The sequence below is a fragment of the Silurus aristotelis genome (assembly GCF_946808225.1).
Source record: "Silurus aristotelis genome assembly, chromosome: 7".
Classification (NCBI taxonomy): Eukaryota; Metazoa; Chordata; class Actinopteri; order Siluriformes; family Siluridae; genus Silurus; species Silurus aristotelis.
The window spans coordinates 25,267,960-25,295,620 of NC_139580.1; the positions used below are offsets into that span (position 1 = coordinate 25,267,960).

General features: G+C 37.5%; 1 protein-coding gene across 2 annotated transcripts; it reads right to left on the reverse strand.

Moving 5' to 3' along the window:
• Positions 1-27,645, reverse strand: slc25a22a (solute carrier family 25 member 22a). 2 transcript variants are annotated; one of them, XM_083546487.1, is made up of 11 exons: positions 27,336-27,645; positions 17,392-17,555; positions 17,107-17,232; positions 16,949-17,004; positions 15,278-15,368; positions 11,588-11,645; positions 8,133-8,193; positions 5,257-5,404; positions 4,938-5,092; positions 1,866-1,941; positions 1-902 (listed from the first exon to the last, which is right to left on the reverse strand). In XM_083546487.1, exons 2-11 carry the CDS (start codon positions 17,409-17,411, stop codon positions 749-751), a joined length of 945 nt encoding a protein of 314 aa, XP_083402613.1. In that variant the 5' UTR covers positions 17,412-17,555; positions 27,336-27,645; the 3' UTR covers positions 1-748. The 2 variants fall into 2 exon arrangements, with proteins under 2 accessions (XP_083402613.1, XP_083402614.1); XM_083546488.1 differs by lacking the exon at positions 27,336-27,645 and adding an exon at positions 26,352-26,481.
• Positions 27,646-27,661: the final 16 nt, after the last annotated feature.

Here is a 27,661-nt window from a genome sequence, read left to right on the forward strand (position 1 = left end):
TATCTCGCCACAGATGGAAAGCTGTAGTGTTAGATTGCTCGAGCTGATATGAGTCATCTGCGCTGTGTATGCTGCTCTCATCAGACTCAAAGCGCAGCATCAGTGTGTGTGTGTGTGTGTGTGTGTGTGTGTGTGTGTGTGTGTGTGTGTTTACTCAGCCCTGCAGTCTGCCCGAGACTGTAAACGGCTATTCCATCACATACACACATAAAAACCTTCAAGCACACAGCCATACACATGCAGAAATAATGTCTCAAGGTCATTCAAGGCCATAAAAGCATTCTAGGCTGGTGAGAATTTATATCACAATAATGGGAAGCATCTGATCTACCCAAGCATTAAAGTGTCATTTTTTTTGCCCCCAATAAATAAAAGTATTATTTATATACTTTATAAAATTTAGCCTTTACATGATTCTTCGTAAACCATATAACTAACATACGGCATGTTGAACTTTCTGAATTTCATGGCCTGTGCTTTGGCTCAGAACTAACAGGCCCCCTTTACAGAATTTAGCAAACATACTTTCTAACAAAAAATCTGCTCACACTTTGATTGTCGCATTCATCCAGAACGAAACATACATTCCAATAAAATTGCACGATAATAGAATAAACGATGAAAAAGGAAAAAAGAAGAAAAAAAAACACCTCCAGGCAACGCATGTAGTTCAGATGGGGGTGGCAGAGGAAGAGGTCTTAACTGGTGCAGTGAAGATGAAGAAAGGCATGAAGCAGAAGGGATCGGGTTAATTGTTCCGTTTGGGTAAAAAGCCAAGGATAAATTCACCAACGCCCAGGAAGTAGACGACCTGAACGATCCCGAAGAGCGGCGCGATGACGAGAGCGCGGCAGTATGCGCCTTTCAAGAAAGCAGCCGGACCTTCGTTCCGAAGGATCTTTCTGTAGCGGATAAGACAGTCGATTAGATGAGACGTTAGCAAAGATCTGATACTAGTACAAGAACATGGGCCTGAGTGTCCACAGTAATAATCCCCAGTGATGCTAAAATCTTAATTCTAATCAAAAATAGATGCTTGTATTCGCACTTTGAGTCAACATAGTGAAATGGGATATTATCAGTACTAGGGTTTTCTAGTCTAGTCAAATCTGTGGGTACTGGGCTTTCGTTTCAGTACACATTTGTACCGAATGCAACCCTTTTTATGTGCGGACCATAGTAAAAAAAAATGTGACTCCAGTTTGTCAGCCATTTCCCAAATGATTATTAAGTTCAAATATCGTTCCACCATGACTGATCCTCATTTCTGCTTTAGGCTGTCTACCATCAGCTGCTATCCGCACTGGATGCAACCCCCGGCTGACTCCATTCAGTCCATTAAGTCTTTAGAGTAAGCTAGTGACCATAAATGTACTGAATTATATTGTACCATAAGGGTTCGTGCAGCTATGCAAGGTACGCAACCTATATTGTATTTAAAAAGTATACTTATATATATATATATATATATATATATATATATATATATATATATATATATATATATATATATATATAATTTTCATATATTTTATTAATTTCATTGCAAAACTACAATAATATATATTTATAATTGCACTTCCCAATTTTTCATTATTTCATATTCTCAGCAATATCGCATTCTTTCAGCTGTCTCTATCATTTATGCCAATAGCTCTCAAACGAGTCAACAGGGCCCCCAAATGGTCAACAATGTTTTAACACAATGTGTTAGCAAAACATAAGAGCCGAGTCTGTGAACTACTCACTTATTTTCAAATATAGGGATCATTTGGAATTAATGTTATAACTATGACAATGCAATGAGATTGCAACTGACGAGGTCAATTTTAGGGCCAGTAAGAATTAAGAAAGACTAAAGTCACCTGATGCAGTCGCTCACGCCACTATACGTGTCCTCCTGACTGCCCCGTGTTAGAGACTGCAGCCTGGTTTTTATCACTGTAACACAAACAAAACACACACATACAGTAAAGTGCACATTTCTAAATACTGTTACCTCAGATTGCCTGTATCTCAATACTGAGCTCTAGCATGAGTAATGAAGCTCCGCCACTTCCAGTGATTAGTCAAACCATCAATCAGTTTCAGTACAATTTCAGGAATTTCAGTAGTTGATTGTTTTATTTGATAAAATATGTGAGGTGGCTAAAGAGATAAAGATTTAATTTACTTGTTGATTTTCTGTATTTGTGTGCATGATACTCATAAAACTATTATATTCACAACATGGGGACACTGGAAAGGTAATACTGTACATTTCTTTTCTTACACTGTTCAATAAAATCCTGTGAAAAATCTAAAACAGGAAAGGTAAGTTCAGCTGTGCTTCGCCAGCAAGGCAAAAGCAAGCCGTAACAGGAAATACAATCCTGAAGTCAGCAAATTCGAATGAGTGTACTGTTAGCCATTCGTGCTGAGTCCGATTTTTAGTTTTTTTTAATAAATGGTACAACCCAGATTGCTTCACGCATGAGCAAATCTGCAGTGGTGAACGAAGTACTTAAATAATACTCCATTTTTTATTTTGTAAAAAAAAATGTACATGTACAAGTAGTTATGTATTTAAGCACAGACACACACACACACACACACACACACACACACACACACACACACACACACACAATGTAAATCTTACTTCACACAGTCTACCAAGAACCCAAGAATTGCCCCTTGTGACCTCATAACAGATTCTTATTTAATGCTAATTGCATATTTCCAAGAGTCTCGTAGTCTAGTATTATTTGTTTAACAATTACACCGTTTCTGAAATTTGCATAAGCCTCCTATATAGGTGGAACCTCAACTGGACCACTCTGTTAAAGCCTTTGTTCCCCACACACCACCACCCTTTTCCCTCCTTCCCTCCTCTTGCCTCACCATGGAAAAAAAACCTTTGAAAGGCGTTTAGCTTTTGCCACGATTTTGTAAAAGCATTCTGTGTGCACACTAATGATCGGATCAATAAGTTGTTTGTTGGCTGTAATTGTGTGCTGCTCCTTCACTCTAAATGTCATTCCTGTGCTCCTCTCTCCTGGAGACTTTGATACCTGATTCTTGGCGTACGCTCAAAGATTCAATGGACGGTAAACGGCACTGGATCTCTAAAGCCATTCGACTTTTTTTTTATCTTTAAGGAAGCAGAAGGATTGTATCCCTCTCCTGTAGGTTCATTCCCAATACACCCATATGACATAACATCGTTTGCCATCGTGTCCACAAATGTACTTCCCAGAACTGTGGAAGTGTTATTTTCAAATTACAAAATCAAAGGCATTTATATTAGTCTACATTCATTTAAAATATTTTTTTTCACAATTTCTGCATTTTTTTCTTTGACTATTAGGAATTTGGTATCGAAAGCTGTGTAAAAAAAAGCACAATTTACCGTAATTTCCGCACCCATATATAAGCCGCACCCACTGAATTTGACAAAGATTTTTATTTTAAACATAAATAAGCCGCACCTGTCTATAAGCCTGTAAGTGTCTACACTGAAACTAATGAACTTTACACAGGCTTTAATAAAAGACAGTGTCTGTTACACGGTGTAGCGGGTGAAATATGGTGCCGCTTACTTTAGGACCGGTATTTTGGGAATTTTTCCGCTATTACTGCATGTGTGCAAGACCGAGGAATATGTCCTTATTATTTTCTGATGCTCATTTCTAAGTTTCTTTGACTAACCCGTAACGATGTTGCCAAGAAAAATGAAAAAGCAGGAGTTTTGGAAACCTGTCTGTGCTTATATGATTTCTGTTGCAACTGGAGTTAGCGAGCTCTCCCTTCACCCAGACTCAACGCGTTACAACGGCTTGTATCTAAACAGTAGCCTACCAAGAAAGTCATTGTTCACTGTCTTCCTCCTTCCTTTCACAACCTTTTCTCTCGGGAGTTTATCTTTTGGCATCGTCGTGCGTTTAAAAATCACCCGATGGAAGTTTTTCTCCCGATGCCGTGCAGCTCAGAACACAGGTGAGGTGCGTTTTTTCGTTTCCGTTCGGAAATTTCATTGGTCTAATGTTATGGGGCTCAGTTTTTTGGCTTGAAGTTTGTGAAACCGGGAAAAACCCAGGAAAAATTCATAAATAAGCCGCTTTGTTGTTAAAGCCGCGAGGTTCAAATCTTGGAAAAAAAAGTAGCGGCTTATAGTCCGAAAAATACAGTAAATAATATAATTATTATTTCCAACAGCAGGTGATCTTTTTTTTTTTTTTCAGTGGTGGACAGTATTGAGGTGAATGTAATTCATTACTGTACTTTAAGTAGCTTTTTTGCTAATTTGTACTTTACTGAAGCATTTCCATTTGTGGAGACTTTTCCTTAAACTTCACTACATTTCAAAGTCAAATATCTTACTACATGTTTTTAAATCACTCGTTCATTTTTATAGAAAAAGAGATTTGAACTCATTTTGATTTCTGCTTGGTCTACTTTGTAGCACAAACATACAGTTCAACGTCAGATCAGAACATTATGAGAGTAATAAATGATAGAAAAAACTCCTGACTCGAACCTGCTATAACACCCGTGCCCTTATTTTTTTGAAGTAGCAATAATTCTAATAGATATCAATCAGTGTTTGACTCATAAACATTATTCTGTTAATAGATTAGTGTGCTGAGAGGTACATTAGAGTCTTTTCACATAAACTGAGGTAATAAAGCAGAGTCTTGTGGTAAAAAATGATAATTGAATATTTATTATTATTATTTATTAATAAATCATAGAACGTTAGATACTTAAGTACATTTGAAGTCAAATACTTTTGTACGTGTACTCAGCCGAAAGTTTAGAGGGAGCACTTTTACTTTTACTGGAGTCATATTTTACATAATGTATCTCCACTTTAACTCAACAACATTCTACATCCACCACTGTTTTTTTTTCTCCAAAAGGTCTGAGGTCTGGATCACTCTCTCTTCAGAACTCACCATCTACTGGGTTGACTGCCACAGCAGCTGTACTGCCAGCAATGCATCCTGAAAGGAAAGAGACGTAGAAGGGAGCAGGACCCTCACGTCCCCTTTTCCCCAAGTTATTTAGATTAGCAAACAGAGGAAAGTAGATGATTGAGAACGGAACATCCCTGTTGAAAAAAGGGGGTTTAATGAGAGAATGAACCACAAACAATGATTTATGCATTACTAAGATTCTTAGGTGTGTGTGTGTGTGTGTGTGTGTGTGTGTGTGTGTGTGTGTGTGTGTGTGTGTGTGTGTGTGTGTGTGTGTGTGTGTGTGTGTGTGTGGTACCTGAGCAGAGTGGCTCCAAGTCCTTTATATAGTCCGGCAATACCTTTCTCTTTCAGCAACTCTCGTGTGAGCTGCATAGCAGTCTGGCTCTTCAACTCTACACCACCACCAGGAGACACAGCCTGTGGCATCAGTTTCCATTGAGCAGCTATGCCACACATAAAACACACATTGACATTAATGGCAGAGTTACAATTACTTCTTTTATACAACTCAGGGTTAGGGGTCTTGCTCAAGGAGGCAGCTTGGTGGTACTGGGATTCACATTCTGATCAGATGCCCAAAATACACACAAATATCAGAAATACCAGAGCACTAGCTGAAAATATATGATCCAAAATAGGTTCTGCTCCAACATACACTATACATTAGGGGTGTCACGGTACACGTACAGTACAGACCAACAGTTTGGACACACCTTGTGTGTCCAAACTTTTGGTCTGTACTGTATATATATTATATATACAGTACAGACCAAAAGTATATATATATATATATATATATATATATATATATATATATATATATATATATATATATATATATATATATATATATATACAGTACAGACCAAAAGTTTATATATATTATATATACAGTACAGACCAAAAGTTTATATATATTATATATACAGTACAGACCAAAAGTATATATATATATATTATATATACAATACAGACCTTTTTTGTTATGTATATAATTCCACATGTGTTAATTCATAGTTTTGATGCCTTCAGTGTGAATCTACAATTTTCATAGTCATGAAAATAAAGAAAATTCTTTGAATGAGAAGGTGTGTCCAAACTTTTGGTCTGTACTGAATAGGTAAAAGAATTCCCCGGCATAGGGCTTCAGTTCGGTACACGTGGACTAAATGCAGTCCTTTTTTACGTGAGGAACATACTATAGTTATAAGTTCCCTCAGGAAAATGTATTTAGTGTCCGATAAGTTTGTTTAGTCTCAACCTCGCACTTCGAGCGCATTTTATTATTGTTATTATTATTTAATCTGAAAACATGCACAACAATGCCAGGGGAATAAAGAAAAGAATCAATAGTCAGGAAGTGGCTAGCGGCTTACATTATGCTATGAATTCTAGAGCATTTTATGTTCAGCTTCAAGAATTTCTTTTAAAAGGAGAAAATCCTGACTATTTCGCATATCATTATCGAGTAAATAAAAGAAGGATGGAAGAAATAAAAAAGTTGTTCAAATATTCTGAAATAAGTAGAACAGTTAAGTAGATCATATCTTTAGAAAATAAAATATTGAATGTAACACACACACACACACACACACACACACACACACACACACACACACACACACACACACACACAGACACTTAGATGCATTAATATTTTAATTTTTATTTTAACAATTTCATTTGTCAATGCAAATGAGTACTGGTATTAATCAATACAATATAAAAAGTTTATTGTATGAATTTGATTTATTCTCTTGTAACACACACACACACACACACACACACACACACACACACACACACACACACACATACTTACATGCACATATGTATTACTCAAATGGTGTCTAACAAATGTAAACTGTGTAATATTTACATTTATTATAATTTTTTAATCTATTTCATTCGTCAATTCGAATGATCACTCAAATGAATGAATATGATATAAAAGTTTATTATATTAATTTGATTTATTCTCTTTTATATGTAAAATATGATTTAATAAGATATTATTTTATATATCATTTAACCAAGCATGCATTTCATATAAAATTGTTTTTAAAATGTAAACTGTTCAAATGTTGATCACAAATGCAAAAAATAATAAACCACGTTAATAAAAAATCACAAGCAATTCTATTCTAAGCGTATTGAAATTAAACCAAACCATACATTTTGTGTACCATTACACACCCACTATCTATTCAAATCCTTAAAAACCGAATTTTTTTCTCTCTTGTTTTTCAGTTCTGTAGTACCACCACCCCTTACCATATCATTTACTGTAGTTTAGTCTGCTCCTGATTCACTTAATTAGACTAACTAAATTAATTCACAAGCCGAACCAGGGTAGCATGGTGAGTTAGATGAATAAAAGCACTAACATGCAAGTCCATGGTGCTCCAGAGCCAGGAGTCAGAAACTCACACTAACACTGACAGTTTGTCATGTCTGGAAAACATAACAGTCTTTTATTGTATTCATTATAAAAATATATATGCCATATTATTATAACATCAGCATTAGATCTGTCTCCACAACATTACATACTACTTGTGGAACTGCTTTTATTAGACAGTAAATTAGGACACATTATTGCAACAGCTATGTGTAATGCTTGCCACACGAGGGCAGTGTTTGACAGGTTGTTCACTCTGGCCTTCCACGTCTCCACACTTAATTTTATCTTGGCCTGAGAGAATCTTTACAATATTTCTACCAGCCGTTTATGGGTGTTTGTTACTGTATTACTGATACACATATATACATAAACACATATATGCAAAAATAACGCGTTGTGCACGTCTCTAACGACATTAGACACGATATTATTTTTTATTCTGGACTTATGACCTTATAGACTTACGACCGTTTTTATGGTCCCTATCTACGTCGTAAGTTGGGGTTTACCTGCATAAAATCAGGCACGCCAAGAGTTTTAATTACGGTTAAATACAATTTTAGAATGGGGGAGAATATGATCTTGTGAACTAAATTGAGCTCAGCGACTAATAATCACTCTTTACAACCGTGGTGAGCAGGTAAAGCATCTCAGAACATACATCATTCTTGTACACACATCATACTCCAGCTGAATAGATAAGATAGATAAATAAATAAATAAATAAATAAATAAATAAATGGTCAATTATTTTTTTCCTTCCTCACCAATTCGTCCTGCATCTTGCAGCTGGATTTTCAGCATCTCCATTGGTGTTGTAACAATGACCTGCAAACCGGACACAAAAAAGAATAAACTGCTGTGACTAAAAAAAATCATGACTGGTATTAAAAAAAAAAAAAATTAATAAATACAAGAAAGAAAAAAATAAAAAAAATACAAGAAAGAAAGAAAGAAAGAAAGAAAGAAAGAAAGAAAGAAAGAAAGAAAGAAAGAAAGAAAGAAAGGAAAGGAAAAGAAAAAGAAAGGAAAAAAGAAAAGAAAGGAAAAGAAATAAAAAGAAAATATTTCCTGACAATAATTTAATGGTCAAGATTTTTGTTTCCAGATTAGTTCCTTTTGTCATTACAGCACTACAGGCATCTGCGGAGTACATCATTAGAACAGGAAACAGGCAACACTGTTTATTCAAATAAGGGTCTCGTGGAGTGAAGTGGGCATTGCCGGGAGCGATATGTCACTAATAATGGTCGCCACAATGCATAGAAAGAAGGTCAATTGCTAATCCCCTAAGGGGGTACACATAAGACTCCTTTTCCCCAGTAAAGATGAGAGGATGTGGTTGCCATGGGGTTAACATGTACACAATTAGCAGAGGCAGTTAGCTGTAATTAAGATTACACTCTGCAGTAGTATCTAGTGAGCAGCTTTTAAATGTCATGTGTTTGCAGGATTTTTACGACCTGCTGAAATGAGGAGATAACAAAACAAACGTAAATCTTCTATGATTTTATTCCCTGTCACCATCACAAGGCACATACACCTCTGGTCCGAGATTATCTTGAAATGCTTAAACTGAGAAAATATGCTACTTTAAGATCGTTTTCAATTTTAAGGCTGCAACATGTCTCAAGGATTACCACTGTGTCGCATCTCTTCTTCTTTTATCTTCTATTAACAACAGCCTTTATACATCTGGGAAATGAAGAGACCAGCTGTTGATGTTTCGGGAGAGGAATGTTTTCTTATATTGAATCTAATTTGTGTCTGATACCGAATTTTACCTGCTCAACAGTCTTGGGTCTGGACTGCAGGCAGGTCATTTCAGCACCCAAATTCTTCCACTAAACAAAGCCCAGATGTTGTACTAGATGCAGTATTTAGTTAGGCATTTTCTTGTTGATATATGCAAGGCCTTCTTCAAAAAAGCCGCCATCTGGATGGAAGCATATGTTGCTCTAATACCTGTATATACATTTTAGCATTGATGGTTCATTTCCAGATGTGTAAGCTGCCCATTCCATAGACACTAATGAACCCCGATACCATCAGAGATGCAGGCCATTGATCTAAGTGGTGATGATAAGCCGGATGATCCCTCTCCTCTTTTCTTGAGGATGCGGAGGATTCCAGAAATAATTACAAATCTTGATTCTTCTGAACACAGTACAGTTTTCCACTTTGCCTTAGTCCAGAGAGAAGATGGCAGTGTTTTTTTGATCATGTTCACATATGGCTTCTTCTTTGCATCTTTAACTTGCATTTGGGGATGACTTCTGCTCATCGTTACTTCTGACAGGCTCTGCCTCTCTAAGACGCTCTTTTGTATACGAATCATCTTACTGAGCTGTTTTCAATTAACCTAATAACTTGCAAGATGTTCCACGACTCAAGTTTTTTGAAATGTGTTGCAGCTTTATTTCTTCCTCAAAATGATTTAAAGCACCATTTTCTCAGTTTTAACATTTGATTTGTTTTTGTTTATGTTGTATTGTGTGAAAAATATGCATATATGAGATTTGCAAATCATTGCAATCTGTTTTTATTTACATTTTACTAAACTTTTTAGAATTAGAGTCACAATTAGACTAGAACACAGAAGAAATGCCCAATTCTGTGCACAGACACACACAATGAAGATTAATATTGATTTATCACCTTAAAAAAGTTGTTTTTAATTGAGCAAGCCTTTTGCTCCAACCTCTCACCCTGTACATTCATTGGCTGAAGAGCTTATGGGTAAGATGTAATAGGGAGTGTTGGAAAAAGCCTCTGTGGTCAATACAATTAATTATCTTATCCACATGCTGTCTAGTATTGTAATCCCATAATTTAGTTCAGTGCAGCTTCAGTCCTGTTTAGTCACAAGGCATCCAGTTGTGTTGAACCAAACAATCCCATCAGAAAGAAAGATTTAAGATGACATGGCTCTGTAGCATACATAAGAACTTACCCAGAGCAAATGCGTAAGTAATGTGTAAGTAAATGCGTAAGCCATACCAATCAAAACATTTTAATTTACGGGAAAGTACAATAAACTACCCGGTACATGCACTATAAGTTTGATTTCTATAGTATTGTCCCTTAGGAAGATATTATAATATAAATAAATAAATAAATATATATATATATATATATATATATATATATATATATATATATATATATATATATATATATATATATATATATATATATATTTAATGTTGATATGATCAATCAGACCCTGCAGATATTTCAGCTGCATTTATCCTGTGGTTTAACCCAAAGTTCTATTGGATTTACATTTAATAAAGACACTGAAGAACACGCTTAATCATGTTCATGGAACTGGAAGCAGCCATTAGAAGATGTGTCTTTATAGAAAGGCCCATGATTAGCAACAATAATCAAATAGTCTCTGGGATTAATGTGATTATTGCTTAATAATTTTAGGCCTAATGTGTGCCAGAAAAAGAAAATGTTTCCCACACCATTACACTACCTCCACCAGCTTTGACTACTGGCACAAGTTTCTATGAAAATGGATTCATGCTGTTGGTGCTCTACATCTACCATCTGTGTGCCTCAGCAGAAATCAAGAGTCATCTGACCAGGCTACGTTTTTTACAGTCTTCAACGGTCCCTTTTTTGCGATTCTGGGCCAAGTCTAGCCGCCGCTTTCTATTTTTGACTGAAAAAAATGGAGCACAGCGTGGTCTTTTGTGACGTGCATTCATGAGATATTTTATCTTCACTGCACCACCATGAGTAAACTCTAGAGACCGTCATGTGCGAACATCCTAGGAGATCAGAACTTATGAAAATTGGTAAACCAGCCAGTCTGGCACCAACAATCACGGCACAATCATTGCGATCACATTTTTGATTGACGTAAACATGAAGCCGTGGTTCATATCTCGCTGTTACGTGCTGCACTGCTGCCATACAAGTGGCTGATTGGATAATTGCATACACGAGAAGCTGTCCAGGTGTTCCTAATAAAGTGCTCGGTGAAAGTTTTTGATTTGAAGTTGATTAAGTCCAGGTTTACATGGCTTAGTCTTTTTCTGTGCAAATTTTACACACTCGGGAGCATGAGTAGGATAAGAACTTTTTTTTTTTCAGGTTTCTCATGAATAGATATTGAATGTGTAAATAATCCTATGAATGATTTCTGTTCATAGCCAGCTCGATAAAAATCTTCATTAAACTCTTTGTGTCCGTGTTTATGTTAACTGACCTGGCATGTCCCTGCACCACATCCTGCCAGCATTTCTCTAATCAGTGTGAGCTTCTGCCTGAAACACACAGCAGATGGATAAGCCTGTGAGAATGGCTGAGATAAGAGGATGAGATAAATACACAAGGTCACAAACTATACAACACAATAAGATGAATACTACTTAGCATTTTAGAAAGACCATGAGTTCAATTCAAGAACACTTTAGATATAAATATACCCTATGAATTGCATTGGTCTAACAGTAACTCATCAGTCAACAATACAGCTTAGACTTTTTGAAGCATGGACTACACAAGCGCTCTAATGTTGTGCGGTGGTATCAAGAAAGCAAAACATTACAAGTAGATACACAATATGGATAAAAGTATTGGGACATCTGACTTTTCTAGCCATATGTGGTTCTTACCCAAACTGTTACAACACCAGTTATATAGGATGTCTTCGGATGTGGTAGCATTAAATTTCCCTTTCACTTGAAATAGGAGATCCAATGCCCCTATACACAAATCCAGTTTCATGTAGTAGAAAATATGCCTCACATGGGATGAAGTGGAAGATCTTCTGCTATAGAGCTCTGATCTCAGCCCTAATGAACACCTTTGGGATGAATGTGAATGCTGACTGCACCCCAGGCCTCCTAACCTTATCTACATCAGTACCTGACTATACTTACTCACACTTGTGGCTGAATGAACACAAATTTCCACAATCCCACTCCAAAATCTAGTAGAACATCTCCTAAGAAGTGTGGAGGTTATTATAAAAGCAAATAGGACTAATTGTGGAAAGGGATGTTAAAAAAGCACATAAGAATCTTATGGTCAGGTGTCCAAAATCTTTTGATTTTATAAGTTATATGTTATAAGTTATATTTATTAAGTTATATGTTAAATCTTGTAAATTGCAATAAATAAACCTTGAGCGAAATTGACCCTGTCTCAGGTTTACAGGTTGTCCTTTCTTGGGTTACTTTAGGTAGATACTAACTAAAGGTTAAGCGATTCATAAGAGATTGCAGATTGATCAGCACTGACAGCTGAATCACTGCGAACCACTGACAAATTCGACATTGCGAATCACTGATGCGATGTGCTGTTTGTTTGTTTTTTACACGTGAGACAGCACAGTCCACAGAGAGCACTGTATTTTATTTATTATCATTTATAATGTATTAATTATATAATTATTTCATTAGCATTAGCAGGATTTTTTTAATTAACATTTGATTAATCGGTTATCGGCAGATATGGTCCAGCCTAGCTATCGGTATCAGCAAAATCCACTATCGGTCGACTTCTAGTACTAACTACTGCCACCTACCGGAAGAACCACACAAGACCTTTCACCTTGAAGATACTCTGAACTAGTCATCTACTTATTATAATTTGTCCCTTGACAAGTGTGTAAGATCCTAGTGTTTGCCCATTTTTACTGCTTCCAACATATCAACTTTGAGAACTGACTGTTCACAAGCTGCCTAATGTATCCCACCACTTCATGTTTTCTCTTTGCCTGTCAGAGGTTTTAGTGTTATTGCTGATCAATGTATTATGCATAGTGTTAAAATCAAATGCAGTGCACATACAGGCACTCAAAGATGGCAGATAAATTAAAAAAAATGAAATATAAAAATAGAAATCAAAATGTTTCGTAATTTAATGCATGACAGATTTTCTAGCTCATAATATGTATTGTACTGTATATTGTTTATAATATTCAGATTGCTCATGATATTGTATTCAAATAATGCAAATGCTTATTGGCTCAGACACACAAATTAGCATATGCATGTGCAGTCAACACACACACACACACACACACATACACACAAGTACAGGTGAACTCTTGAATTAATAATTCACATTGTGTCGAGTCAATAATTTACTGGCTCCGTTTCTGGTCACTATGGAGATATGCGGCAATGTGCGACTCAGCCAGTGAAGGTCGCGTGGTCTGTCATTTGAACAAAGACTTTTTGGCTGGTGTTGGTGAACAGCCTGTGTTTAATATTAATGCTTGACATACAATAGCGGAACGTGCTGTGTAACAGTACACCTTTCTTTATGAGTAAGTGATTCCAGATGTTCCAGATGACAGTGTAGGCATGTACAATAACAGCAGGCTTGTGTGCATGAAGGATGACTGTGTTCTTCTGAAATGCACAATTCGGTCTCTTGTGCATGCGTGCGTGTACAGTATATTACAAAAATGCATGTATTGTACAATACAGATTTACTGTCCTCTGAAAATAACTCAACATACAGCCATTATTGTCTAAATAGCTGCCAACCAAAGTAAGTACACCCTAAGTGATAACAGCTGTTCGTTGTGTAATCCTGCAAAGCCTCATGTTCCATTCATCATGTTCATGTTTTGTCTGCTTGATAGGACCATACAAATTTGTGTATCTTTTATTACAGCAGTTCAAATTTGGTGCTTTGGGTACAATTCTCTCATACTGACCACTGGATGTTTAACATGGCACCTCAAGACTCTCTGAGGATTTCAGAGATATTGTTGCTCTCCACACAGATGGCCTAGGCTATAAGAAGATCGGTAAAATCCGTAAACTGAGTTACAGTACAGTGGTTACAGAGGTTTTCCGAGACGTTTTCCACTCGAAACAGACCTCACAAGGGTCCATCAAAAATGTTAAGTCCTCATGTTGTGCGTTAGATGCAGAAGCTGGCTTCAAAAAACAGACTAAAGTTTGCAGAAGCTGAAGGTCTGTTTGTCAGTGCTCAGACCATACGACGTACACTGCAAGTCGGTTTGCATTTTCTGTCGACCCAGAAGTAAGATTTTTCTGAGGCTGGCTCACAAGAAAGCTCGCAAATGGTATGCTGAAGGCAACCTGTCCATGAAACACTGAAACCATGTCCTGTGGTCTAATATGACTAAGATAAACTTGTGTGGCTCAGATGTGTGGCAAAGCACTGGTGAGGAGTACCAAGAAAATTTTCTCTTGCTTACAGTCAAGAATGGAGGTGGTAGCATCATGGTCTTGGGCGGCATGAGTGTTGCTGGTACTGTCAAGCTCCGTTTCATTGAGGGAAACAAGGATTCCAACATGGACTGTGACATTCTAAAGCAGACCATGATGCCATCTCTTCAGAAACTGAGACGAACGGCAGTTTTCCAACATGAAAATAACCCCAAACAAACCGACAAGATGACAACTGCCTTGCCGGAAGATAAAGGTTATAGAGTGGCTATGTCTCCAGACCTAAACCCTATTAGGCACCTAAATTAGACATCCTTAAGCAGAAGGTGTAGAAGCACCATGTCTCTAAGAACCAGCAGCTCTGTAATTGATGGAGGAGTGGAAGAGGATACCAGCAACAATCTGTGCAGCTCTATTGAATTTCATGCCCAGGAGGATTAAACCAGTGCTGGATAACAATGGTGCTAACACAAACTATTGACACTTTGGACAAAGTTCTGACATGTTCACTTAGGGTGTACTTACTTTTGTTGCAGTTATTTAGACAATAATGGCTGTATGTTGAGTTATTTTTAGAGGACAGTAAATCTGTACTGCTATACAAGCTACACATCAACACTCCTTTTGTGAGATACTGTATTTGTAACTGAACCCATGAATGCTAATGTGTCTCGCAACATAACATGATGTGTGTTTGTGTGTGTATGTGTGTGTCTGTGTGTGTGTGTGTGTGTATGCCTTACCCATCCTTTGAGAGATGGTGCCTGAAAAAATCATTGGCAGCCAGCTTTATGGCTTTCTCCGGAGTAACAAGAGTTAAGTTAACAGCGGCCCCTGGATACACAACCAAGAGAAGACACTGTCATATCATATGCTCATAATAAGTAAATATGCCCAAATCCTCATACTAAACTTTTTAATAATAATATAACTAAACAAACATAATTCTGTGATTGTTTTCGTATTACTATATAGCATGGATATTTTATGGTTCAATTAAATTTAGTTTAATTTGTATAGCACTTTTAACAATTGGCATTGTTCTAAAGCAGCTTTACAGAGATAAAGCGGTTATAAAGTTGCATAAAGTTATGTATAAGTTTAGTGTCTATTAGTTAGTTCCTTACAATTGTAAGTTTATCACTAATGAGTGAACCAGTGGCAAATATGGCAAAGGAACAACTTTCCTAAATGGCATGAGAAAGAAACCTTGAGAGGAACCAGAGTCAAAAGGTAACCCGTCCCCATCTGGTTTGCACTTAATTGTCCATTCATTACATCATTTTTAAGGTGTACTGTTCAGTAATTGGCAATTAAATGCATAACTGTTTATGCAACCCGTGGCCCTGAACCATTGAAGTAGACTGTTGATATTAATTACAGTCCAAATCCATCCTCAAAGTTTTTATCATCCTCAAAGTGATTAATGTTTCATTGTCCACACCAAATATTACATTTAAACCACATATCCAGAGCGAATTACAATGATCAAATTAATGCAACTGAGCCAGATAAGGGTTAAGGGCCTTGCTCCAGGTGCCAATAACTTAGTAATTGTAGGATTTTAACAAACAACTTTCTGATCAGAAGTCCTATTAAACTACCTTGTTCCTAATTTAGATTCAAAGTGGGTGGTTCTAATCCTGGAAAATGATTGTGTAAGCTTTACAGTCAGCGACCTGTGAAATGGTACTATAAGAACCAAGGAAAATTATCTACTGTGTAGGAGGCTGCTGTTACCTCATTAGAAAGTTACAGACATATAGATCAGAGACAGGTCTGATCAGTTTAGGCCTGAACATTGGTTTATCATATTGAAGTCTCTTCACAAAATTTGCTGTAGAGATTTGTAAGCAATATGGTCACCCTCTGTCAAGAGGTGTAGATTAACCTACTCAAACAGCTGTAACTCATAATTATATCATATTGAAAACTCAAGAGTCCTGAAAAGACATTTGGGGATTTGCACTATTGTCCTGAGATTAAGAATTTGAATCCTAATGATGCTACTGTACCACAGATATCCATAGCCAGGAGCACAAAAGAGCAAAACTGGCCATACTCTGTCTCTTTGATCAGTATAGGTCTATGAGCTCATGCAGGTGGAAGTAGATGGACTGCACTGTCCTTCACTACCCCCTGATGTTGCATGATTAGCAGTTCGAAAAAATAAAGGTGGCTGGCTTTACATGCCTTGAAAGGAGAACATGATAGTGGAGACCTAAACGAAGGAAAACGGGAATTGGCCAAGACACAGTGAAACCATCATGAAACCTTAATAGTACACACAACTATGGTCTCTGGAAGAGCTATTAGCAACAAGTGCTTGGACCCCTTGAACATTATGCTAGAATAATATACCTGGTTTCTTAAAAATATTGTATTCTTTTGGACATTTTGGAAAAATCACCCACCTCTATACATCCCAAAGTATCCTTCTGACCGAATGGTTTTGATAAGGCAATCGGACCTGCAGAGCATAAACAGAAATCAGCCACAGACATTCAGGCACAGAAAATACATTAATAATGAAAGCACCGTATTAATCCTGCCTGTCCGTGTCCATACATACATGCTGGTATAGAGGCGTGAGCCATTCTGCTGGTTCTGCAAGCGGGTCTTGGCCAAGTCAATGGGAAACACACAGGTGACACCAATCAAGCCAGCGATACCCCCGTTTATTAGCTTGGCAGGCAAACTGGTAGAAATGAATCAGAGAGACAGGCAGGGTTAAGAGTCATTCAATAAATCAAGACGGAAAAAGGTGAAAAGTGAGACGACTACCTTCATGGCAATATCAGAAAAAAGCAAAGCAAAAAACATGATGTTCAATGGAAAAGATGGGCATCAGGCTTACCTGATCTGTTTGTCAGCCATTTATGTTGGCCCACGCCTCTTTATTGTGTGTAAAAGAGGGTTTTAGTATCGGTTTGTACGTCCTTCCTTCAGTTATCTTGTTTAATCGGTATGGATTGAGTGTGTGTGTCTATGTGTGAGACCATTCACATTGACCAAGGGTACCTAGAAGAGACATAAACACAAAAATAGGGGTTTAAACCTGGTAAGAATACAACCTGGTAAGTTGTATTCTTAGCTAACACCTCAATGCTAATGTCTAGGAATAGTTCACTGTTGGCTGCTCTTTTCCTTTCTTTTTTTTTTCTCATCCCTTATCTCTGTATCTCTCTGAAGTCCTAAATAGTTCCCAAGGTTCACAAGATGTACAAGTCAGCATGTGTGCACACATACTGTACACCCACATTTAGCATACCTACCAAGCACAATGATATTAGCCATTGTCTTTCACTGGAGAGCAGCATTCAGATCTCTTGAGGACTGCAAAGTATTTAAAGTATTAATAGAGCATCGAATCCCCTTTTCAGTCCATTCTGTGAAATAACAGATCTATTCTGTCAAATTCTGGAGTTTTATTCTATACTAATATTGTTTTATTCTTTATTTATGATTTTTTTCCTTTATTCTATATTATGGCGGATTCCAAGGTTTTAGACTGGAACCTTCTGGTGTTTTATTTTGTAAAATTCTAGTGTTTTATTTGGGAAGATTTCAAAGTTGCAGTCTGGATGGTTCTAAACCATTAATCATTCATTCATACAATTTTAGGCTTTTTCCGGTACAAATAAAGAATGTTTGCATGTAAGATTCAGAGACTAGCTGAGAGACCAGTAAAAGTCAAACTTGGCAGCGAAACCCATAACCCTCTGGCTCTGATGCTGCGTAGAGGAGAACCTAAGGATTTGGAAGGTGTTTTCCTCCGGCAGTCTCTCCACCCCTTCATGCAACCAATCATCATCCACCCCTCTCTCTTTTCTTCCTCCCTCCCTCTCTCTGTAAACACTTTCATTACACTCCTCCAGCTTTCCTGTTACCATTTATGCTCAGTCATATTTCTGTCTTTTTCCCAGCCCTTGACAATCTCTCTGTCATCACTTTTTAAACGATCAATGTCTCTGTCCCTGTGTCCGTGTGATTGTTAATGTGTGTGTGAGTGTATATAGCCCATATCTGTCTGGTTCACACCACTTTCAGGGTTCAGGGTTCGCCACAAGAAACAGACAAATAAAATCTCTCTCCCTCTTTTCTCTCTACAATCAATTTTATTGCACTCTTCTTTGCTGAATAGTTTTCCAAAGGGGAAAATATGCTGACACCAATACCACACTTTTTCCTCTCCACCTAAACTCTTCTTCTGATTTTACTCTTTGACCCATTCTTTCCCTTTCTCTTATCTTTCCTTTTTTTTTTTTTTTTTTTTTGAACCTCTGAAAACACATCCTTCCTGTACTTTCCTCAATGGTAGACAGACAATAAACTGATAGATTTGAGCTTCAGTAGCTCGTCTGTTGGTTTGGACCACATGGGCCAGACATGCACCTTGGCCACCCATGCCAACTACTCTTTCACCGGTTCACCACTGTTCCTTCCTTGGATCACTTTTGATAGATACTAATCACTGCAGACCTGGAAAATCCCACAAGAGCTGCGGTTTTGGAGATGCTCTGACCCAGTCGTCTAGACATCACAATTTGGCCCTTGTCAAAATCCTTAAGCTTGCCCATTTCTCCTGCTTCAAACACATCAACTTTGAGGACAAAATGTTCACTTGCTGCCTAATCATATCCCACCCACTAACAGGTGCCATGATGACAAGAGGGACCTTAGCAATCACTGTCACACAGCTCTGACTCTGGAGACTCCTTACAAACCATTGGAGTTCTCTATCTTTATTTAAATAAACTTGCATTTTAATTGTAACTTAGAGCATTATAAAATTTCATGATACAGCACCCCTGGAGCGCAGAGAGTTAAGGGCCTTACTCAAGGGCCTAAATGTGGCAGGTTGGCAAACCCGGGGCTTGAATCCCTGGCCTTCCGAACAGTATCCCAGAGCCTTAACCACTTAACTTCACTGCATGCTTAAAAATGTATTTCTTATTGTCCCATGTGAATGAACTGGTACCATAAAAAAGATAAGCACTATAAGAAAACCCTTTTACAGTCAGAGCTGCTGTCATAGAGAATTAACTAACACCTTCTGACCAATATTATATATAATATAATAATATATCTGATTCAAAATTCAGCATTGTATTTAAACCATTGACAAGTAGCTCCCAGCATGATGGAGCAATAAAGATTCAAGAAAAGCATACAGGGCTCATTCTTCTACCTCATTAATATCATATAACAGAATAATTTGTACATTTCCAGCTCCAGTCTTAAGCAATAATCGAGTGCGAAGGATCAGCAGTGAACTTAGATCACACAGAACTTGACTGTTAGCATGAAAATACACTCAGTTTCAGCAAGTAAGCTGAGCACTGCACAAACACCACAGATAAAATGTTACGCAACGCGATCTTTGCCAACAGAACGGTCCATAAGTGTGTAAGTGTGTACGTGTGTATGTGCAGGTGTTTGAGAGGTGGTGTGAAAGAAATGCACAGCCCCTACTCAGAAAAATGTCAATCAAGCTGTGAGAACAAAGAATGAAACCTACCAGATGTTTCAGAAGAAAGAACACATTTCTCATTAGCTCACACACATAATTACAGTCCAGTGAAGAGAAAAATGACAAGCATGTGCAAATGGCCAGGTAGGAAATCAGCAACTTTAGAATAAAAGTGATACAGGAGGGTGTGTTTCTGAGAGATAGTGCTAGAGTTTATTAGTGCAATATGCACTTTGAAACAGTTAAGAAACTCATGAACTTTGACTATCAGGTCACCTTTATCCACTGCACACTCAGTAAGTAAATGCTCCAAGTAAGACCTTCACAATGATCACATACTCACCTGACTGCAATTCTTTCAGCTGAAACTCCTCACAATTGTATTATTCTCATTTTATTTGTTGATAAAATTATCTACATTCTTCTTCTTCTTCTTTCGGCTGCTCCCATTAGGGGTCGCCACAGCGGATCATCCGTCTCCATACCACCCTGTCCTCTATATCTGCCTCTTTTACACTATTCTTAATTATTCATGTTGTACTTCTATACTACATTCTTCGCTTTTAATATGTTTCTATTTGTTTATTATTAATGTCACATCATCTCTTCGCAACATGACATGAGATCAAATTGCAGCAGCAAGAACAAACATTTGGTCAAATAAAATAATGATACAGCACCAAGAGGAAAAGGTCTCTCATTGTACTCTTTCTCACTTTTCTCATCTCGTTGTCATGGTTTCAGCTGCAGTACTGAAAGGAAAGAAAGCATGACAGACGGAACCAGATAGAGAGACGAGAGATAGAGAAAAAAAGGCTAAGCAGAGTTAGAAAGATTTACATACTAACGCCACCGTAGTCTTGATATGATCATTGAGACACCTTTTTGGATCTACGAACCCACTAGTATCTGTAGTGTAGCCTAACTCAGAATGCTTGGAGTCCGTGTTGAGAAACCTTAACAGCCTAATATTATCGTTATCACAGGCTCTTCAAAAGAGCCACATTTTATTCTTTATAAAGCAACATGGGTTTCAGTTGTCTAATTACGATCCCTGTTTGTACAACAGCACTTGGTCAGAAGGTAAATCACGGTGTAAGGTGATTCATACAATACATTATTGTTTATGCTTATCTCTAAATAGATTTAAAACCTTTTGGTTTATATGGTGAGGTTTTTGGCGGGAGAATGTTTATGTAGGATTTAAATAAGGAGTCTCCACTGTCAGTGCGCTGTGATTTTCAGAGAAGATATACAACAAAGAAAATGGTTTCTCAGGATACATTTTTGCAGAGACACAGGGACTATTGTTGCAGATGCAGCAAGTTCTACATATAAATGTGAATGCAGCATGAGAGGTTTTTGTCATGACAGGTTCAAGAACACGACATGCCAAAAATGAAACGTATCCAGTGAAAAGGTTTGTTGCAAAAAATACTTCAGTGCCAGTTATTTAAATAACATAAACGCAGGAAAGATGGTAGCTTAGTGGTTAAGGCTCTGGGTTACTGTTCAGATTGTCAGGAGATCAAGCCCTGGTATTGCCAAACTTTTGTGACCCAGGAGTGCTGTAACAATGGCTGACACTCTAATAACAATTTCCTTGTGGAATCAATAACATATTCTAAAATAAACATATAATCTTCTATACTATATTTACCTACATATTATCCCAGAGATAGATATCACCACAGAGATGTGGTGCTAATGTGCATTCCAAAACGTACATCCTTAACAGTTTCCTGTTATGAAATAAGGTCCAGATTCCAAAAGATATTCCTAAAAAAATAGGATATGACCTGTAATCTCACTGTTTTGTTTTTTTTACCTCAGATTTTTGTTTCGCTCTGTTTAATGACACCATTATTGCTAAATGAACACAAACTCTTCATAAGAACAATCCAAAATCTAGTGTAACATCTTCCTGGAATGGGTTTTATAAGAGCAAATGGGGACTAAATGTGGACTGGGATGTTCAAAAAGCACATACGAATCCTATGGACAGGATTTAATCAATTCAGGTCTGAAGTTTTTGAACTACTGGATGAACCTTGCAGCGCTACTGACAGTCTTGTGAACAGTAGCAAAACCTTGAATTATTGTGATATGACATTTTCTGGCACACCCTCCACCACAAGGACAGACACTGGAATGTAAAACTGAAAGCACAAAGTTGTTATATGAATCTAAAGCTATACAAGGAACTATCACCTCACCCCCAAATGTTAAAGGAAAATAAAATTCTAACTTGAATCCTTTCACATGTGACATAAGGATAGTCAAAATACTGCAAACCTTTCATTAGTAGTACAAACATGATATTCTATTCAAAAACAAGGCTCAAATACAATCATATTCTCATTCCTTTGCTTTAGTCTGTTTTAATGCACTAGTCTATGGTACATTAATATATTATATTACACCACTTATTTAGTTTGAAACACTGGAGCTTGCCTAGTGGATTAGCTGATGGAGTTATCGTTTGTCTCGAAACAAAAAAACAAACACGGTAAAACAAACATGGAAAAAAATAAAAGATTCCACGCTCTACGCATTATACACATGACCTTTTGTGTATGTTGAAAAGACAGGTGACGTGTACTCCGATGGACCAAACTGTTCATCATTAACTCTGAGACATCACCATGCTGATGTATTGGCAGTAAATTCCCTCACTGTGATTAAAAAAACAACAAAATTTAACTCAAGCTTCAGGGAATGCGAACTTCATGAAGACATTGACCGCAGGAAAACAAGCCAATGCTAATCAGTGATAAAGCTCACTGATTGACTTAATGACTGTGTGCTGCAAAGACCTCGGCTCAACATTAGTGGAACCGAGACAGAGACAAATAGACAGAAAGGAGGTGCAGCGCTACGTCCTGATGATTACGAATTTAACGTGTAGGGTCACACGTCAGAGAATTAGGGTTATCTGAGGTGAATCAATCAAATACTCAAGCATCTCTTAAGCCAATTGTTAGAATCCTAGTTTATAATTAATGACGATACACTACATAACCAAATGTTTGTGAATAAGATTCGTATGTGCTTTTTGAACAATACATTCCACATTTAGTCCCTATTTGCTGTTATAATAACCTCCACTCTCCTGGGAAGATGTTTCACTAGATTTTGAAGTGTAGTGTAGTGTGAAGATTTGTGCATTTTCATGCAGCCACAAGGGTGTTCGTAAAATCAGGTACTGATGTACAGTAGGGGAGAGGAGGAGGCCTGGGTTTCACTCAGCGTGCCAAATCATACCAAAGGTGTTCAATAGGGTTGTGGTCAGAGCTCTATAGCAGGCTCAAGATCTTCCACTCTAACCGATGTAAGGTTCAAGGAGCTGGCTTTGTGCACAGAGGCATTGTCATGCTGGAACAGGTTCCAAGTTCCTGTGAAAGGCAAATAATCCAGTGACTTTCTATACAGTTGTGTCCCTCCAACTTTGTGGTAACAGTTTGAGAAGAACCACATACGGTTGGAAAAGTCGGATAATACATTTGCCCATATAGTGAAGCAAGCATGCAATATATGTCACAGAAGCATGTGCATCTTTGCTCTCTGCATTTCTCCCTAGAAGCAACAAGGAAGTGTATAATGGCTGTGATTACAGAACTTTTTTCCATGCACTTTTTTTATATACCGTTTATATGAAATTGGTCAAATTGGCCTGATTTATGATGTGTCAAAGCATTATACGATTATTACTTGCCATATTGTACACAATTAACCTAAAAAATATATATAAAAAATATTTCTAGGTCATGTAAAACTACATACTATTAGGTAATTTCATGCTTTAATGATAAAGTTTTAATCAAAGAATTGATTAAAAACTACTAAAAAAATTGATTCTGGGGTTATTTATTAAGTAGAGCAATCTGTTCAGGAAACAGAAATAAGGACTCTGCAATCTGTGAAATGATATTTGATGCTAGCTTGTCAGTCTCATATTTGATGCTAACCTGTGAGTCTTATATTTGAAACTAGCCTGTAAGGCTCATGTTTGTCTGTGAGTCTCATATTTAAAACTAGCATGTGAGTCTCAAATTTGCAGCTAATCATAATTGAATTTAGCCTGTCAGTCTCATATTTGAAACTAATCTGTAAATCTCATGTTTGATGCTAGCCTGTGAGTCTCATATTTGCAGCTATTCTGTGAGTCTCATATCTGAAGCTAGTCAGTGAGTCTCATATTTGATGCTAGTCTGTGAGTCCCATATTTGAAATAAGCCCATGAGTCTCATTTGAAGCTAATGTGAGAGTCCCATATTTAAAACTAGCCTTTGAGTTTCATTTGAAGCTAGTCTAAGAGTCCCATATTTGAAAATAGCCTTTGAGTCTTATTTGAAGCTAGTCTGTCAGTCACATACAGTATTTACGATAGCCTGTAAGTGTCATATTTTAAACTAGTCAGTGATTCTCATATTTGATGCTAGTCTGTAAGGCCCATTTAAAGCTAGCCTGTCAGTCTTATATATGAAGCGAATCTGTTAATCACATATTTAAGATAGCCTGTAAGTGCCATATTTTAAGATGAGTCAGTGTGTCTTATATTTAATGATAGACTGTGAGTCTCATGTTTCAAGATAGTCTGTGAGTTTCTAGTCACTGAGTTTTATACCTGAAACTAATCAATGAGTCTCATATTTGATCAGTGAGTCTGTGATGCCCATTTAAAGCTAGTCTGTGAGTCTTATATTTAAAACTAGCCTGTCAATCACATATTTAAGTTAGCCTTTAAGGCCCATGTAAAGCTAGTCTGTGAGTCTCAAATGTAATGCAAGCCTGCTTGTCTCCTATTAAAAGTTTAAAATTGATGCTGAAGCTCATATTTGAAGCTAGTCTGTCGGTCACATGTTGAAGCTACCTTGTGAGCCTCATATCCAAAGCTAGCATGTAAGTGTCAAATTTAAAGGTACTCGGTGAGCCTTATATTTATAGTCTCATATCCCATGCTAATACTGTTCTTCCTGCTCTTTAGATGTACCTTATAGCAGTGGCCAATTGCTAAATTCTGCTATTTAAAACCCCCAATTTTATAGACTAGATTTCTAAATATTTAAAAACTTGTCATGAGTTTCAGTTTAAGCATTATTAATTCTGCTTAACTATTATGCCTTTGTCATGACTTTCTGGAACAATACTGTAGCTGTGACTCTGCAGCTTAACAAGCAGTAAGTAGATTTCCTTTTTTGTTTTGCTTTGTAATGCTGTAAGAACGCAGCTCATACCAAAGCCCTGTGTCTGGATGCCCTCTCACCTGGTCACTCAGGGACACCAGTTTGGAAAAACAAGGAACCTAATCTCTGTCATTATCATACCATGCTTCACTGCCAGTATCCTCTGATGTAACCAGATGAACAAACAACTTAATTCTGTATAGACCTGAAGCATCTACTCTAATTTATGTCATTTGGGACTTCTCAAAATAACAAATGATTCAAGATGTACACCTACACCCATATTCAATACTGAGTGTATTAGTGGTGGAGCGATCACTAAACACCCAGGGACCTCTGAGGACTCGGGGTTTTAGCAGGTCAGAGAATTGGGGACAATTTATAACATTACAAACGTTATATTGTTACCATTATACTGTATTATATAAAGTGTGCTGTAATGGTGGTACACACTTAAGGTTTTAAGGTCAATGTTAAACTAACTACAGAATAAATCTTTAACAGTATCCGTGGGAATTTTATATGTAATCATATTCCTCTAACTACACAAAAGCCCTGATGAAAAACAAGTGTAAAACAGACAGAACAATGTGTGAATGTTGTCTCTTAATGTCATATTGATCATTTACAGTACAGTGACGAAGCCAAGGTAATCATACTGTTTATATTACACATTTACAACATTTGGCAGACACCCTTTTCCAGAGCAATTTAAATTTAGCTCATTTATACACCTGTGCCGCTATGGCGTTAAGGGCCTTGCTCAGGGGCCCCAGGAAAGGCAGTTTGGTGTGGCAGTGATTTGAACTTATGACCTTCAGTCCAATGCCGTATCCACAAAGCTACCACCTCCCCCATGATCTGCAACTTCTACTGATATTACAGGCAATTATTCTACACTATTACAATGTGTTTGACCCTTTATTCAACTATATCCACTAGACATACCCACAGTTATGGAAACCCACTGTTTGTCTGAAAGTATGTTAGATGCACATCACCTCCTAATCACGGCATGTATTTTAACATAAAGCCTTAGCGTAGTTTATCTTGCTTACCTTACTGAATTCACCATTTTTCTGGTATATCTTTGACACTTTGTACACCATATTTTGTGTTATATTTAATTTAACTTTTCTTCCTGGCAGGGATACTTACTTTTGTATTGAAGTCTTTCTTTTCTTTAACCGAATCAGCTGCATATTGCAACATGCACATTTGGTGAAGATCACAGTTTCGATACAGGTGAACAGACAGACAGACAGACAGACAGACCGACAGACAGACCGACAGACCGACAGATAGATAGATAGATAGATAGATAGATAGATAGATAGATAGATAGATAGATAGATAGATAGATAGATAGATAGATAGATAGACTTAATTGATTAATCTTATAGACATAATATTACTATATAACATTTAGACAGACTCTCTAATGTGAGCAATAATCATCAGCATCATCATTTATGCATGAAAGGGGTGTGTGTATATAAGCTTTTAGGGACTTCAACAGAAACTCTCTGTTCTACATAGAAATCTAAAAACCCTAAAAATATGCTAGTTTCCTACCCTTAAAGCAGCTTCGAAGTGCAAAGTGCTCAGAGATGAGAAATGAGTGTGTGAACCCGTTGGATCACTGGCCGCCGAACAGGGTCACGTTTTTTTTCTTAAGTCGGGAGCGCGCACTAAAGCTTGACGGGGGCGCGCAAGACACGCGAGCAGCCTGTCGCTCTGTTTTGCCGCAACATATTATTTTTTTCGTGTAACAATCCCATATCCGATCCCATGGATCCCGGGTTATACAAATGCATAAAAGAGCATACAACATGAAGGACTTTAAAACGTTTACTGCTTATTATTATTATTATTATTATAGATATTAGCAGTTCTAAGGGAGCATCCATCAACCTGGAACTGTCTGAGGACTACAGGATGATCTGCCCCCCTTTAGCCTGAATAGGCTTCAAGTAGCAGATTGAATATATGAATGATATTCATTGACTAATGCATTATTACTTCTTTCTCGATGAATGCACACGACTGCATCCCACTTCATTGCATTCTCACACAATCACCATCCCGTTTCCATAAACACGCCCTGACAGCGAGATAATCAATGATACAACGCGATCATACCGTAATGCGTCCCGTTATGTTCTATATAACCCGTAATCACGTCTTCTCCACTCCCACCGATGCGTTCCGACACGCCGACTGACGCCGGCCGATTAGTCTGTGTAACCCGAAATGGATAAAAAAAAATCCCAAGAAGAAAACGGGTCGCGGAGACAGGAGGTGAGGAGGAGAAGCTGTGGAGGAGAGGTGAGAGCTAAAAGGAATGCGGTGTCGGGATGACAAGAAGTGAAGAGAACAGAAGCGAAGCAGGAGAGATTTGCGCCACCTATGAGCCAGACCCCGGTACTGCAAGTCGAGAAGGGGCGGAACGATAAATACGACGTCAC

Excerpts from the sequence above, each read along its gene's own strand:
- slc25a22a (XM_083546487.1), bottom strand. The coding sequence starts at position 17,411 with ATGGCTGACAAACAGATCAG. Across the intron at positions 15,369-16,948 it reads ATACTTTGGGATGTATAGAG|GGGCCGCTGTTAACTTAACT; the intron begins GTGGGTGATTTT and ends TTGTGTATCCAG. Across the intron at positions 8,194-11,587 it reads GTGGTGCAGGGACATGCCAG|GTCATTGTTACAACACCAAT; the intron begins GTCAGTTAACAT and ends TCCGGTTTGCAG.